At 51.2% G+C, this 15,695-nt stretch overlaps 1 protein-coding gene across 14 annotated transcripts in view; it reads left to right on the plus strand.

Moving 5' to 3' along the window:
* The first annotated feature begins 10 nt into the window (after window positions 1–10).
* UBAP2L (ubiquitin associated protein 2 like) overlaps window positions 11–15,695 on the plus strand; it is a 52,030-nt gene continuing 36,345 nt past the window's right edge. For 8 of the 14 annotated variants that reach the window (XM_063946781.1, XM_063946783.1, XM_063946786.1 and 5 more), the window contains exons 1-24: window positions 11–122; window positions 1,884–2,013; window positions 2,091–2,168; window positions 2,304–2,414; window positions 4,232–4,394; window positions 4,641–4,736; window positions 4,931–4,976; window positions 5,060–5,166; window positions 5,592–5,666; window positions 6,751–6,803; window positions 6,923–7,008; window positions 7,092–7,263; window positions 7,597–7,792; window positions 8,026–8,288; window positions 8,415–8,587; window positions 9,010–9,202; window positions 9,440–9,494; window positions 9,881–10,049; window positions 10,142–10,208; window positions 10,562–10,745; window positions 12,059–12,147; window positions 12,349–12,402; window positions 12,888–12,969; window positions 13,345–13,562. In XM_063946781.1, coding sequence (XP_063802851.1) covers window positions 1,924–2,013; window positions 2,091–2,168; window positions 2,304–2,414; window positions 4,232–4,394; window positions 4,641–4,736; window positions 4,931–4,976; window positions 5,060–5,166; window positions 5,592–5,666; window positions 6,751–6,803; window positions 6,923–7,008; window positions 7,092–7,263; window positions 7,597–7,792; window positions 8,026–8,288; window positions 8,415–8,587; window positions 9,010–9,202; window positions 9,440–9,494; window positions 9,881–10,049; window positions 10,142–10,208; window positions 10,562–10,745; window positions 12,059–12,147; window positions 12,349–12,402; window positions 12,888–12,969; window positions 13,345–13,562 — 2,820 coding nt within the window. In that variant the 5' untranslated portion in view covers window positions 11–122; window positions 1,884–1,923. The remainder of the gene's footprint in view (window positions 123–1,883; window positions 2,014–2,090; window positions 2,169–2,303; window positions 2,415–4,231; window positions 4,395–4,640; window positions 4,737–4,930; window positions 4,977–5,059; window positions 5,167–5,591; window positions 5,667–6,750; window positions 6,804–6,922; window positions 7,009–7,091; window positions 7,264–7,596; window positions 7,793–8,025; window positions 8,289–8,414; window positions 8,588–9,009; window positions 9,203–9,439; window positions 9,495–9,880; window positions 10,050–10,141; window positions 10,209–10,561; window positions 10,746–12,058; window positions 12,148–12,348; window positions 12,403–12,887; window positions 12,970–13,344; window positions 13,563–15,695) is intronic. The other 6 variants (XM_063946782.1, XM_063946794.1, XM_063946791.1 and 3 more) reach the window with 2 other exon arrangements.

The raw sequence follows: 15,695 nt of genomic DNA on the forward strand, positions 1-15,695 counted from the left end.
AGCGAGAGGTGGAACGCAGCGCGTCCGGGGGGCGGAGCGACGGTGAGGTCACATGGTGTGCGAGAGGGAGGAGCGGCGGCGGCGAGGTCACGTGGTGAGAGGAGAGAGCGGAGGGGCCGCAGGTAAGGACGGAGCGCGGCTGCCGCACGGTGGGAGGGGGGAGATTCCGGGAGTGGAGGGGACAACCGGGCGGGGACTGGGCCCGGAGAGGGATAGAGGAGCCCGGGGGACCGGGCTGTAGCCCCGCTGCGACCCCAAGCCCCACTCGCACACCGCGGCCTGCAGGCCGGCCAAAGCCTCGGGCTCGAGTAGGAATCCCCGCCGCCCATCTGCACATCTATCCGGCGCACAGCTCCCGGTCTGAGGGCCACATCCCCGAGTTGTCCAGAAGCCTGATGCCGGCCAGATGGGTGCTGGGAGCCGGGTGTGAGTGTCCTCTGGCCGCAGGGCCAGGCTGAGAGCTCACACAGGGGGCCCTGATACCCTTCCCCCAGCCCCTGGGGAACCACAAGTCCCAGCCAGCCAATCTCTGCCCATATTTTGGGCATGCTGGGGTTTGTAGTTCACCAGCTGCTAGGGCAGCAGATGATGGGCCCATCCTCATGTTCCCTGCAGTGCCATACACAATGTTCCCGGCGTGTGGTGTTGCCACGGTGACTCTAACCTGGGCCAAGGAGCTTACACTCTAACAAGGGTGGTACAGGCTGGAGCCTCGCACATCTAGTTCCAGTGTCCTACAGCGACCCTTTATCTCTTGGTCACATGATGCCCATCGCACTGCCCTTTCCCTGGCACGCCGGCCGTGTAATAGACTGCGTACGCTCATCCTCCTAACCGACCACAGGGAACGCGTCTGTCCCGGGCTGTAGGACGGCAGTCTATCCATGCGTCCCCCAGTTCCTTCATGGTGGTTGCATATAACTTGTGTAACCGCCAGGACTATTGCTTTAGGTTCTGCATGGGGTATGATGAATGGAGAGGGCCAGATTATATCCTTAAATAGCCGGTAGTGACACGTGAGGCCCGTCACCCGTCCTCGGGCAGACTGAGCAGCTGCTGTGAGGTGTCAGTGTTAGGAGCCACCATCCAGTTGGGGTTCGGAGTCTCCCTGCATTTCATTCCTATTTGCTCTTTTCTCATTAACATCCAGGCGCCTTCTGCGGTTCTACACAAAGCTTATCTGTGCAACCGCCAGTGTTTACTATAGGGCACGGGTAAATGGACAATACAGATAGTACAGCGGTTTCTATTATTACTCTTTATATAATGCAAACATTATTTGCAAGGAGGGGATCGTGTTGCTAATAAGATATAGAGCCGTGGCCAGGTGAGCTTACACTCTAAAATATGCTGAGAAACACGGGTAGATAAGGTCATGGAGTAGTGACAATGCACCAGGTAGATTTTTTTGAGGTCCCGAATCCCAAAAGATCCTTATTGTTCCTTTTTCCACATAATTTCTGGCTCTTGGCGAGTTCGTTATCACATTCGCTCTGTACCAGGGTATCGTATCATTATTAACGGGGTTATTCAGAGTTGTTAGCGAACAAACAATAAAAAATTAGCAATTGTGCAAAACAATGTGCACTGCAGGTGGGGCAGTTGTAACATGTGCAGAGAGCGTTAGATTTGGGTGGGGTGTGTTCAAACTGAAATCTAAATTGCAGTGTAAAAATAAAGCAGCCAGTATTTACCCTGCACAGAAACAATATAACCCACCCAAATCTAACTCTCTGCACATGTTACATCTGCCCCCCCCCCCCCCACAGTGCAGCATGGTTTTGCCCAATCGCTAACTTTTGTTGTTTGCCAACAACTCAATAACCCCATAGGTGCGCACGCTAAACGCCATTAATAATCATCTGCTTGTGTTTCTTTTGCAGAGCTGTAACTTGTAAATACTGTTATTTGTATATACTGTAAATGATGACCTCGGTGACGGCAAACCGCGCCCGGGGCAACTGGGAACAGACGCAGACACAAAATCAGACACAGCACAAGCAGCGGCCACAGGTACGGGAACGCGGTGGCAAGTAAGTCAGGCGCGGTAGGAAGTGACCGGTGCTCACGCTGTTTGTCTGTCGTCCTAGGCAACTGCTGAGCAGATCAGACTGGCACAGATGATCTCCGATCAGAATGACGCCGACTTCGAAGAGAAAGTTAAGCAGGTGAGCAAGTGCCCTTTCGTATATCTACGGTCTCATCCCGCGCCCTGACAGGCGCACATTTCACGAGGGTCGCGGTATAAGGTGATATAGAATCGTGGCTGCTCTCCGTCGCTGAGTGGTGTTCTCTCTCTGCAGCTGATTGACATCACAGGAAAGAATCAGGACGAGTGTGTGATAGCGTTACACGACTGTAACGGGGACGTCAACCGAGCCATCAATGTCTTGTTAGAAGGGAACCCAGACACCGTAAGTGCCAGCCCTAATATGGCGCACATCAGCTGTTGTATGTGTGTATAAATATATTATATACTATATTAGAGCTATGCTATGAAGTTAGAAGAGGATGTCCCAAAAAGAAAAACCTAATTGGGGGTGATCTGCGGAGGCGCAACCCTTGATGGTGTCGACAACCGTCCTGTTTTCCTAGAAAACCATTCTACACTTGCTCAGTGCACACTGCCATATTTTTGTGAAGAATAAAATAGAGAATAAAATTGGCTGGTGATAGACATGATGTAATCGTGGCCGCGGCGTGCGCTCGTCACACCGTATTAGGTGTGATGTGCACTTCACAGTTGCGATGTCGTGACAGACCGCAAAGAGAGGAGGACCAGGAACAAAGCGGGAAGTATACAGGCACAGAGCAGGGCCGGCTGAGGTTACTCAGCAGAGGTCAGGTCCATAAAGCATCTCCGTATAGACGGCGCAGTCCTGCCCGCTGAGGTCATTCTGGCCACTCCCTCTCATAAGCCCGTTTCTAACACTTTCTCATGTTCAAGTATATCTTACATAGCATTGTAAAATGAATCCTATCTCTACCCTGTATTTCAATTGGGGGAAACTCAGAACGCCACCATTTTGTTATAGGAAAATGAGGAAGTGGTGAAGATGAAGTAGATTACAGCTGACAGCGTGGTGCTTCCTGTGTAATCGGTAGAACGCAGCTGTAGCCTGGCAGCCCTCCGACAGCAGTAAAGGCCCAGAGGGGGTGGACTTGCGTCCTGTATTCAGCTTCTTCCATAAATCCTCCATGTGGTCGCTTGTTCCAGAGCAGATCTCTCTGGCGACAAGTCTTTTTCCTTCAGAATTAGGCTGCCACACAAGCTGCCCCTCCCCACAGGACAGAATTAATTACCGGCCACCTGCTAATGGAGCTAGGTCTCATTCTCAGGAGCCAATGATAATAGACATTGGGGGGAAATTCAATTGACTCTCTCTGCGTCCGCCACTAGATGGTGACATGCTGAGCTGCGGGGGAACATTTCAGCAAGTAGCCCCCCATGTTGGCAAGCTGAAATGTGAGAATAGTGACCCATTTAAGCGCCCAACGGTACTCGATCGCGCCTATTTAGTAGGGTTTAGCTGCTTTACACGGCTAAACCTGACATTAATGGGCGTGATAACTGGTAGCAATTGAGTATCTCCCCTGCGGTCTCCCATCACTTTAGGTGGGAGTTTGGGCGGCGCTAACAATTGAATATCATTTATTGGGCGGGATTCAAATCTTCTCTGCCCCCTTTCGCCCCCATCGCACTCGCCGGCAGTATTCAAAGCTTACTGCCGATGGGTGCGATATTAGCATTTCAGCTCGCCACCCCCAGGGGTGGCTAGCTGAAATGCGTGAAAAGTGACCCGTTTGGACGCCTAAATGGGACTTTTCATGATCGCGCCTATGTCTTTAGTCGGGTTTAGCTGCTTTACGCGACTAAACCCGTCTCATGGGCGCGATCAGTGCTAAAACGGGGGTCATTAGAATATCGCCCCACGATCTCTCGTCACTTTAGACGGGAGATCGGGGGCAATGGAAGATTTGAATCCCGCTAATGGAGCATATATATGGGTGAAGTTGCCCAGGACTCAAGGTTTTCGGAATAATTGGCTTTAAGGGGTTCTGCTCCCCGGTGGTTTGCATCTGCAGAGCAGGAATTTCCCGTGGGCAGTGACCCTGGGGTACACACAGATGCTGCTTATTACCCGTGTAGGGTCATCTTGCGGCGTTGCTGGTTTTCTGAATTTATGTAAAATGCGTCCGTTTTTTGCTAGAATTCTGTTCTTGCCCACAGCACTCATGGGAGATGGTGGGTAAGAAGAAAGGGGTTTCTGGACAGAAGGAGGCCGGACAAGCGGAGCCCAGCGAGGACACCCGGGAGAACAGAGATAGAGACTTTAGCCGCAGGCGAGGTGGAGCCACTCGGAGGGTCCGAGGGGGCAGCCGCGGGAGAGAGTGTAAGTCAATGCAACGACCTGTACAAGATCTGGTGCACAGTTTAGAGCCTGACAAAGCTGCTGTTCCTCCGTTCAGTCTGCTTTTGTTTTTACACCGCATTCTCCTCCCGTGTGGTGATTCACAGACCCACGGCGTTCAGATGCCCATGTCCCCTGCTGTGCTCTGCCCACCATCTGCCGCCATCCCATAAACGCTAAACAGAGTCTGTATTTCTAATCGTCACCTTTGGCTTCTTTCTTTTCCAGTTCGGGCGCAGGAAAACGGTTTGGAAGGATGTAAGAGTGGTGGCTCTTCCGGCAGAGGCACAGAGAGGGGGCGCAGAGGGCGTGGGAGAGGCAGAGGTAAGGCGGTCTCTGATTTGCGGACACTCTGGTTGTGCTTGCAGTTGAGTGGTAGAATACGTCATGGTGTCTGTAACTAGTGATGTGGGCTTAGCAGCTCAGCCTACAGGCCGTGTGTTAGATTCTCTGATTGCTTTGATGTCTGATACTAGTGGGGGCTGTGGGAGTTTGACTTTGTTCCTCTTGACCATCAGGGGGCTCAGGAAGAAGAGGTGGACGTTTCTCAGCACAGGGTATGGGGTACGTACATGCTCTTACTATACCTATATACCGGTGGGTGTGTTCCTCGGAACCTTCCCTTTACCTTGTGCCCTCTGTTCCAGGACCTTTAACCCCGCAGACTACGCTGAACCTTCCAGCGGTGAAGACCATTACGGCAACAGCAGCACATGGAACAACGCTGCTAGCTTCGAGCCTGATGATGGAACAAGTAGGTCCCCCCCCCCCCCCCCCCCTCTGCATCCTACCACGAACCCACCTATCCGATGTGTGCTGAATGTGCCCAGATGGCTAGTACATGTCTCCTCCCCCCCCCCCCCCCTTCCCCCTCGTTATAAGTGGCTGCCATTAACCCTCTACCCCTCCTTCCTTATGCGTGGTGTTCAGTTCCTCGCCCTTCTGTGTCGGTTAGAGAGTGTGCCAGCTGCGAGGGGTTGCATTGGGGCTGGCCAAGTATCGGCGAGGGTATATGGTTGGGGGAGGCTGGTCAGAACAGGTTCAGCGTCCATTATGTCGCTTGGGGTTGCCGCTGTTCCTGAGCATATATAAACTTGGGAATTATGAGGAGTTTCGGGAACAACCTGCACTTTAACTCAGTCTGACTTTCTTATTTTTTGTTTTCCCTTTTTGTTTCAGGACTTGATTACATTGGGGGTGAGGGGTCAAATTATCCCCGAAAATATTCCACTGCTCCTGGTATGAAACATCCAGGTGCTCAGATGGCCCCTGATAACCTTTGTACTTCTGTCTGATTGTTGTGTACAGCTAACCCCTGGCTTGAGAGGTCACGCGGGGGAGGGGGGGTGGAGACACGGCACCAGCACCCAGAACTGATGGTAAAGGTACACGGGAGGGACTTGTAGTTCATGAGTGGACCTTAGGAGTCTGCGTGTAGAGAGTGCTGACAGTCATGGAGCGTGGGCATCCTAGACTGGAAACGCGGCTGCGTTGGCTTTATTACATCTGACGCCTTCATTGAAAGGAGGGAAGTATGCTCATTCTGGTCCCCCAGCTGCTACGCACCGCAGCGCTGCTCCTGTCCAGCCTACGTGTCTGCTCCTAAATAGACAAACTGCTTTATATTATTCCAGCTTGTAACGTATTATATTGTGTGATCTGTTACAGATGTCTAATTGCTGTGCAGAGATCTAGTTGATCTGGTATCGGCCTGCCAGAATTGCATTATAGTAGCTGCTTCACAGTCCGCAGTAGAGGGCTATTACACCTAAAATACAAGATGCCTTCTATAGACAATCTAATAACGTACTGTACTATGAGCTTATCTGTGGGAGCGGAGACCATAGGATTAGACTGGGAGTCTGACTGACACCAGAGAGCAGTGACGGAAGTGTCGCGACCGCTTTATACTGGGTCTGCAGTAACTTGTATATTACGTTTAGTATCCATTTACAATCTATATAGATATCGCGGAATGTTTATTATTTGACTTTCTGACGAAGCTATGACCTCTGACCTATATATGGGCGACTACCCGCAGAGGTGATGTTACCTGGATGGGGCTCTGTGGCCTGTCGTGATAGGAAGCCCTGCAGAATGTTGTGTACTGCCGGGGACCTGTGATGTGGCGATACGTAGTCCTGGGGTCACGCATGTCAGCTAACCCCTATAGCAGCGACCAGTACTGCAGTTCTGTAATGGTTATATGCGGGTCTTATGCTATACGGTTTGTTAATGTGTGTGATCCTCAGAAGATCTGATAATTACTGGCCATGGCCACCAGCCATAGTGTGGTCGGGCCCCCCTGTAACGCCCTGTGCTCCATCTTGTCTGCCAGGTGCCTGGAGGACGGCCACAGAAGAGTGGGGGACGGAGGACTGGAATGAGGATGTAGGTATCACGGAGGTGATCGTGACTCTGTACTGTCCCTGTATGGCGGAAGTCTCGTGTGTACCGGTGACACCGGGAGCTCACCACCTTGTTCTTATCTACTCCGTATATATTTACAGCTTTCTGAAACCAAGATCTTCACAGCTTCCAGCGTGTCATCCGTGCCCGTCGTCTCTGAGAGTGTGACGATCACTGCGGGGCAAAGGTGTGTATGGGACCCGGCCGCCCCCTCGTCCCTCCACAGCTGCTGTATGAGACTTGGTATCATTCTGTTCTCACTCTCCGCAGGATTGACCTGGCGGTCTTATTGGGAAAGAGTCCTTCAACCCTAGAGAGTGACTCCACCAACCAGGACTCCTCGCAGAACCCCACCTTGTCCCAACCACTGGTCTTCAGCAACTCCAAACAGGGCACCCTCTCCCAGACTGGTCATGGCACTTCCTTCTCCCACCACAGCGTGGTAGGTTGCGGAAACCAATATTCTGAATATATCTTCTAATTTAATCCATGTGAAATGGGTAATTATGTAATCCTTATTATCTGTTACATTCGTAGACTTAATATGTGCGTTCCTGGGGTATTACTGCTCCCGGTGGCATGCCAGTAGACCCTTCCTGGCGGTATCAGTCGCCACTAAGGGGGGACAGCGCATGCAATATTAACTGTTCCCGCCCTGACTGTTGGTCCATTCTACTGGCTGATGGATCTGTGTGCGGGAACTACAAAACAACCATGGTCTTCCGTCCCACCACCCTCCCTAGCAAAATCCCTAGTAAAGGCAAATCTTTTACAGGTCGGCATGTTGAGTAAGGGGTTTGGTGACGGGGAGCCTAAGGGCGGCAGCACCACCGGATCGCAATTCCTGGAGCAGTTTAAGACGGCGCAGGCACTGGCCCATCTTGCCGTTCAGCATTCGCAGTCTGACTCCTCCAGTAGCACCACGTGGGACATGGGCTCCACTTCGCAGCCGCCTTCCCTGGGGCAGTTTGGTAAGTTCTTCTAAGACCGTTTATTCTTTTATCCGCCTTTTGGTTGTCCTGCTCTGTGGGTGACATTGAGTGTTGATGACCCTCGTATGCATGATTATTGCACTGTACCTTCTCCCCATAATCTCCATCCTCTTCACCCTGAGCGCTGCCAGGTCCCGTTGCACAGGCCAGAGCAGGGGGTGGGGGATTCTAGATACTGTAGGTGGCTGAGAGACTCTTGACCATCTCCCCAGAGCTGAAGAGCCCGTCCGACCCATTCGCCAAGCACCAGAGTTTTCCTCAGACGTCCACCATGATAGATGTGTACCTACAGGAGAAAGCGCCTGTGGCAAGTGCGCCGTCTGCTGTGCCCGTTTGCCCATCCCCACCCTCGTCTGGCAAAGCCAGCCATCCCACCCAGATGTCACCCGTGTCGTCCGAGAATCAGTCGGGAAGTCCTCAGCCGGCTCATCAGAAGATGAAGGCTCAGAAGAAGAAGGCATCGCTCACATCCAAGGTAACTGGTGACTTTTATCATTATGGCCTGGTGGTGGCGCTGTTGCTGCTGGCCTGCTGCAGTGATGCTTTCAGTGCTGTGAGGTTTGCAGGGGCCTGTGTTTCTCACTCTGTGTTCTGCCTCCAGATTCCAGCGCTGGCCGTGGAGATGCCAGGGACGGCTGACATCGCTGGGCTGAATCTGCAGTTTGGGGCCTTGCAGTTTGGCTCTGAGCCGGTCCTCCAGGAGTATGAACCCTCTCCAACAACGAATGCAGCTGTGAGCCAGTCTCAGAACAGCCTGTACACCAGCCCGGCCAGGTAGGCTCCCATAAAACCATCGACCGCCAACTTCTCTGTATAACTCTGTGCTGCTTCCCTACCATCCCCAGCAGTGAAAGGGTGCCTTGTTACAAGACGGTCTGTTCAGCCTGGGAATACTCGGTGGAGACGGAGAATAAACTATGGCTAAATGTTGGGTAGATGTCTACGTTGTAGTGGCTGATCATTTGCTGGTTCAGACTTCTCTCCCTATGCCTGTGTCCCGTTCCTCTCCTGCTGCACAACAGTAGACCCTTTCTAGCTTCATCTATAGCCACAAAGGGGGGACAGTTTGTGCCACAGTAACACGCCGCTCGTGAACGATACCGCAGATGTTTGTGGTTCTTCCTGACGAGCGCACATGTTCTAGAGCGGGTGACGTCACGGGAGCTCGCGTCTAAACGTCTCTTGTTTCCCCGCAGCGACATGTCCAGTAACTCGGTCAGCAGCCAGAGCCCGGAGGCTGCGTATCCAGGAAGCGGCATCCCGGCGGCAACCTTTACCTCACAGGTCAACTCTCAGGGCCCCATGTATGAGCAGAGGTCCACTCAGACCCGGCGCTACCCTCTCTCTTCCTCCACCTCGTCTCCACAGAAGGATCTCAGCCAGCCCAAGGTACTGCCAGTCTGCGAGACGTACACCTACGCTGGTCTTGTAGAGAATCCATAGCGCATGTGCCACCTCTATCGCCTGTGACATAGCGGTGCTTTTACAAACCGCTGGTTTTATTGCCTTTAAAAAAATAAATAAAAAATTGCTGCTTTAAATCCAGCAAATACGCAGAATATCTGCGGTTTGCAATGGTCTCCTAATGACGGTGCCTTTCCTAACGGTGTCTACTCTCCTTTACAGAACAGCTTCAACTCCACACAAACTTCCACAATGCAGGCTCCTGTATCAGGAGAAGGTAAGTCTGTGTCCAGCCGCTTCCTTGGCTCACCAGGTGATGGCGCCGGCACACCCGTAGACCCTTTCTGACTGCCTGTAGCCTTTAAGGGGGGACAGTGTGTGCTACACTAACCAGACGGTCTGAAAAAGAATTGGACTTCTACGTGGTCTGATGATTGTGACACATCTGTACAGCGTTTCAGTTTTCTTCCCTGTGCAAGTTTAAGGTCTGAGAAAATCTGATTTGGTTTTCCAGTTTGCATTAGCCCATTCCGTGGCTTAATTAGGAAGCCATGCCTCATGAATAACCACGCCATCGTACGGGTGCTGGGGGAAGATTGCTCTCCCCCCCCCCCCCATCACCACTAGGTGTACCTGCAGTCGTTCATGTGTTTTGTCTTTCAGCGCCCACGATAAAAGCAGATTCGGCTTCTGTGGCCAGCATCGCCTCCCTCAGCGACCCCGTGTCTGCGTCCTCTTTACTGGCCACCGCTGGACCGCATTCCTCGCAGCTGAGTGGCATGAGCCACGTCGAGGAGATGCCAAACCCGGCCGTCTCCATTCAGCTCAGCAGGTAGGGGTGTAATAAAGCCGGGGAGCATCACAGCTCCCCCATCTGGTGCTTAATCATAGTGACTGTCATGTGTCTCTCTTCTCCCCCTGCAGTACGTTACCCTCCCAACACCAGGCGCCTGTATCGTCCACCATGAGGACCTCTGCATCTACCCCCATGGTGAGTGCAGGCAGTGTGTGGTCCCGGTAGTCCTTATGTCGGTAGACCATTTCTGGCTTTACTCTGACCAAAATCCTGGGCTTTGCGCAAATGACCCCTGGGTCCTTGACCCTGCTTCCCAGGTCGTAGTAGAAAAAGGGGTGTTAGTAACTGATGGCCTTCAGTGTTCGTATAATCCAGTTTATGTAAAAGCCGCTATGGATAACAATCTATGGGGGGGTTTCAGCAGTGTCCTACCTAGATGTAATCTCCACCGTGGTTAGCTTGAGAACGTTACAGAAGTATTCCTCTTTTCTCAACGCCTTATTCCCATGTCTGATTATCTTATCTCTGTCCTGTCGTCCTCCGCTCAGCACACCAGCGTGGAGAGTGACCCCAGCTTACACTCATCGGTCCCCACTTTCTCTATGGCCTCCAGCGCTATCCCCAGTGCTCCGCCTCCCTCTGCTAACCTCAACGTTGGAAGCCTCGGGCTCGGCCTGAGCACCAGTTCCACACTCGCCCCTTCCACGCGAAACTCCATTGCTACCACGTCAGGTACAGGGAGCTGCGGGGGTGGGGGGTTTATTTGTGACGTCTTGCAGTAATACGGGGGTGCTGCGGAGGTTCCGTGTCCTCCCGCTGAAGCCTTTCACCGCGTTATTGTGGCTTCTAGTTTAATCTGACAGTATTCTCTCACTGTCATGTGTACGTGCTTTCCTATAGCTGTCATGTCTTGTGTGTGTATTACATGAGAATATATTGAAAACCAGGTTTATTTTATCCATTTGATAAGTCTCATTATAAATGTGAATAGCAAGACGCCATATCTTCTAACCCTCTCTGATTGCTGCTAGTTATTGGGGGGTGGATAAAAACAGGTTATTTCTATGCGTGTAAATACTTCTCTCCTAATCCGATGTGGACACTGGTACCATGGTAACGCCAGAATACGCTGTGCGTTTTTGGCCGCAGATACTTGAAACCTGTGGAACTCCTGTAAAAGTGCGCAGAGGAGCGCATGGCGGGATAGCAACAGCGCAAAACGCACCTAAGACTGTATGGAGCAGATTTCCCCGCCTCCGTGTATTCCTGGTCATCTGTCTAGAGGCAGGACAATCTCTCTATGGCATCAGAGGACCTTTAAAGGTCTTGATCTCCCATGTCCTATTGACAGACCTGCAAAGGCCTAAAAACACGTGGTGCGAGCCCTCTTCCTCCATAGGCCTGGTGACCCAGAGCCGCCGGAATCACAATCGCCTATTTCAAGTAGAATATCGAAACCAACTCAGACTTTCATCCAAAGAACTAACCCCGTCCTCCTGAAAGCAGATCTGCAACGCCTGCACCCTCTGCCGCGGATAGAGTCAGGCCAAAGTTGTGGAAGTAAAAGACTTCAGGCTGACGGGTGACGAGAGGGAGACGCTGCAATGTGTACGGCTGATGTAATCCAGCCCTGCAGATACTGCCAAGGCAACTTGCTCTGCCCAGCTGCTGATGCCACACACCAAATAATTCACCACCTGTAACAGAATGGATTCCCTTTCCTGACATGAGTCTGACCCCTCCCAGGATGAAACCTGTTCCTCGAACAGAACGCACATCTCCTGTGGACACTAGAGTCTCCTCTGCAGGGTGTCGGAGTGCCAGTACCAAAGGTTTAGAATAGATGTTTAAAGTGCCAGAGTCCTGGAGGGTCCTCTCTGCATCATGGTATCTGTGTCCCACGGAATCAAAGACTTAATAGGGAAAATGTATCCTAGCAAAGCTTTCCGCTTATACAGGAGAGTGCAAATGCTGGTCTCCATCTTCTGTTCGGGCCTCTGCTGGTTCCATTCACTTGTCTAAGGGACTCCTTTTGTGTCTTGCAGGTAAAGCCCCTCCAAACTTACCCCCAGGTGTTGCCCCGCTGTTACCGAACCCATACATCATGGCTCCTGGTCTGTTACACGCCTATCCCGTAAGTACCTGCTGGGACGGTTCCTGGGTGGGGTGTGTGTGTGGGTGAGTGTTATGTCCTCAGCCTTATTCACTTGATGAATTCCCATGAAGTCCTGGGGGTGTCCCAGCCGTGTGTCCTCCCCGTAGCTACCAGATGTGACTGATAATGGATACGTTGGCCCTGAATGTGCTGATTGCTTTCCATGTCTTTCCTCCCTAGCCGCAGGTCTATGGCTATGACGACTTACAGATGTTACAGACAAGGTTCCCCTTGGTAAGTGCCGCATTAATGTTACACCCTGATGAGAGAAGAGCGGAATTTCCAAAACCGTTCCAAGGGGCGGAATGGAGCTATAAGTGTTCTGCACGGAATCCCCAGATCACTTTAGTTCCAGACTTTTACTTGTTCCAGAGGTTTCCAAACGCCGCTGCTACAGTCCAGGTTTTAAGGATATCCATGCTTGAGTCCAGATGGCTAAATCAAATTGAGGTACTAATTAAGTCACCTGTGCTCGCCGAGCATGGGCTTCCTTAAAACCTGGCCTGTTATGGCATAAACTCTGTTATACTTTAATCACCAAGAATTGATCAATTGATAGCATCATCATCCTACTGACTTCATGGTCTACGGCGCGGAACGGCGAGGCCAGGGTGGAAAGCTGTTTTGCTGGAACTCCGCTCCTCTCTGAACATGGACTTCCCGTCGTTGGAATGTATGTGTGTGATCTTATGGTGTTCATCATCGTCTCTGTATTGCAGGATTATTATAGCATCCCGTTCCCCACGCCCAGCACTCAGCTCACCGGGAGAGACGCCAGCTTGTCCAGTAACCCTTACTCTGGTGAGTGCACTGTCTGTTACAGCCGTCATTGTGCCCTGTTAAAAGTATACAGGGTATATAGTGTAGCGTTAAGCATGCCAGTTGACCCTTCCCGCTATACCCCGTGGCTGTGAAGGGGGACAGTGCATGCAATAGTAACAGAGGTGCGATCGGACGATAGGCGGCAGATTTGCAGGCTGTCTCAGAACCATCCATCTCTGACAGACCCCACGCTATGTGTGGCCGATATGTGATTCATGGAAGACTGTAGGAACGTCTTAATGGTTGCTATTTAAGTCTGTAGCATTGAGGTCTCGTATCTGTTCCTTATAATGTTCTACTCTTACTTCCTTCTCCGTAGAGGACTATAATGTTCCCCTCCTTTCTTCCATCCAGGTGACCTCAGCAAGTTCGGCCGCGCCGATGCCTCCTCCCCGGCTCCGGCCACCACATTGCCGCAGCCCCAGCAGAGCCAGAACCAAGGTCACCACACCACGCAGCAAACATTCCTTAACCCGGCTCTGCCTCCCGGATACAGCTACACCAGTCTTCCCTACTACCCCGGGGTACCGGGCCTGCCCAGCACTTTCCAGTATGGGCCTGCCGTGTTCCCAGTGAGTGCGCATTTCCGTTAGTAAGCGGTGAATCCCCAACATAACTGTTCTGGGAGGGGGAGATGGGAAGCCCTGAAACTAGCACCTTACACATGTGACCTTGCAGCAAAACCTCTAAGTATGAGTTTTTAAATCCCCCTCCCCTCTCTGTTGGACAAGATGGCCCCACCCTGAGGGGGGCGGTTGTGGACTTCTGGGCTCCGAACCATGTCATGTCTTGATCTTGTCGCAGTCAGACTCGGAAAGGACGCCATTTAATTTGACACTCCGCTCTGCATGCAGCGACCGCTGAGGGGTGGGGGTCAGAGTAGTTGGGATTTTTTTTATTTGAGGCTTATTCCTTGGTCCGCCTGGAGAAGGGAAAGCGTTAATTATTCAGACTGTGGTCCCTGATCTGTCCGGGTAATTACTGGAAGTCTGTATTAAGACGCAGCCTTTTATTTTCATGACTTGTAACGGAGAGGTGTTGGTGGTTTTTTTTTTTTTTTACTTGATAAAAGCTATAAAAATCTTACAGGTAGGAAAGAGATGAACCTTTTTATTTTAACAGGGTGTGAGCTGGTACAAGGGTCTCCCCCCTCTTGACATACCCTCACATTTACTATCTCTATGTTCAAGCAGTAACGCTTTAGATCAGTGTCCATACGTACATAGATATTTTTTTAATTTCAAAATATATATATATATCTCATGTTATTAAGGCCGCACTCTCAGCTTGCCATATTGTGCTATACGCTCGTACGTAAGGCTGCGTTTTACATGAAAGGATTTCCTGTAAGTACCTGACCAGCCAATCTCCTCCTGGATTGTATTATACCAACGCTATGAAAAACCTTGGTTGATTTTTAGTAGGAATGATACTAGCCCCATTTTCTTAGCCGTACCTCAATTTCTGACGCTGTTTGTTTTCCTGTGTTGTAACATGTTTTGGTAAATATATATATATATTTTTTTGCTTGATTGTAAATATCTCAATACTTAATAAAAGTATTTTCAATAAACTGTGCCAAATCTGCTCCTCTTGAGCGTCCCTTATTACTTCTGGGCTCCGACGCGATGCGCCCCCCTGGGGGTTGCACACAGGGTTTAGTCTTCTGCCAGGTGGTTTCGGAATTGCAGTCATTATTACAGCTCACCCCAAACCGGAACATGTGAGACGTCTGTAGCTGTTTATGTTTCTCCTCCAAATTGAACCTCAAATTCTAGACACACAATGATTGGGCAATAAAAGGAGGCACCGGGATCCTTCCGCATTGGCATATGGTGGGTAGAGATGTATCGCCTAGGCTCTGGCATGTTTGGGAGATTGAACTGTGGCACTCTAGGTGGGGAGCAGCAGAAGCCCCCTTTCTTCTGTGTATTAGACTCCATGGGAGAGTGCCCGCCCTCTGTGGACTATTTCCCCCTCTGTTGGAGAGGCGCTCCAGGTACGTTCCCAAATTCTCCATGCTGAGGTGAGAACATGGCCTGCCTGCTGTGTGTCTGGCACTGGTCCTGGGCAAGAGGCTCTCACTGGTTGTTCTGGCATCCTCTGCCACCCTGATAGGTTGTGTCTTCTGCTTTTGTCCTGCAGACATCTGTCCTTCCCTAGATTACCGATGACTCTACACCAGAGGTTCTCAAACTCTGTCCTCGGGGGCCCACACAGTGCATGTTCTGCAGGTAACCCAGCAGGTGCACAGGTGTATTAATTACTCACTGACACATTTTAAAAGGTCCACAGGTGGAGCTAATTATTTCACTTGCGATTCTGTGAGGAGACCTGCAAAACATGCACTGTGTGTGCCCCCGAGGACCGAGTTTGAGAACCTCTGCTCTACACGATTTTGTACACTTACAATTCTGCAATAAACACCGGACTGTGGGCATGCCAGTGTAACACAGCAGACATTACCTATCCCTGCTCGCTCAGCCCGGGAGAACGGATGATTGGTGGTGGCGTTGAGAGGAGTGCATTATGTAGGATTAGATCTGCATGCTGTTTACAATGCATTAACAAGCAGTGGCTCCATATACAGCGGGGGCGTAGAGGACACACGCAGTACTGGTTGCCTGGCTGCACATTGCTTAATTTGATATTCCGCCTGCATATGTGTCTGATGCGTCACTAGTTGTCCCCGTTGTCTTGCAGCT

The sequence above is a fragment of the Pseudophryne corroboree genome, chromosome 12 (genome assembly GCF_028390025.1).
Source record: "Pseudophryne corroboree isolate aPseCor3 chromosome 12, aPseCor3.hap2, whole genome shotgun sequence".
NCBI lineage: Eukaryota > Metazoa > Chordata > Amphibia > Anura > Myobatrachidae > Pseudophryne > Pseudophryne corroboree.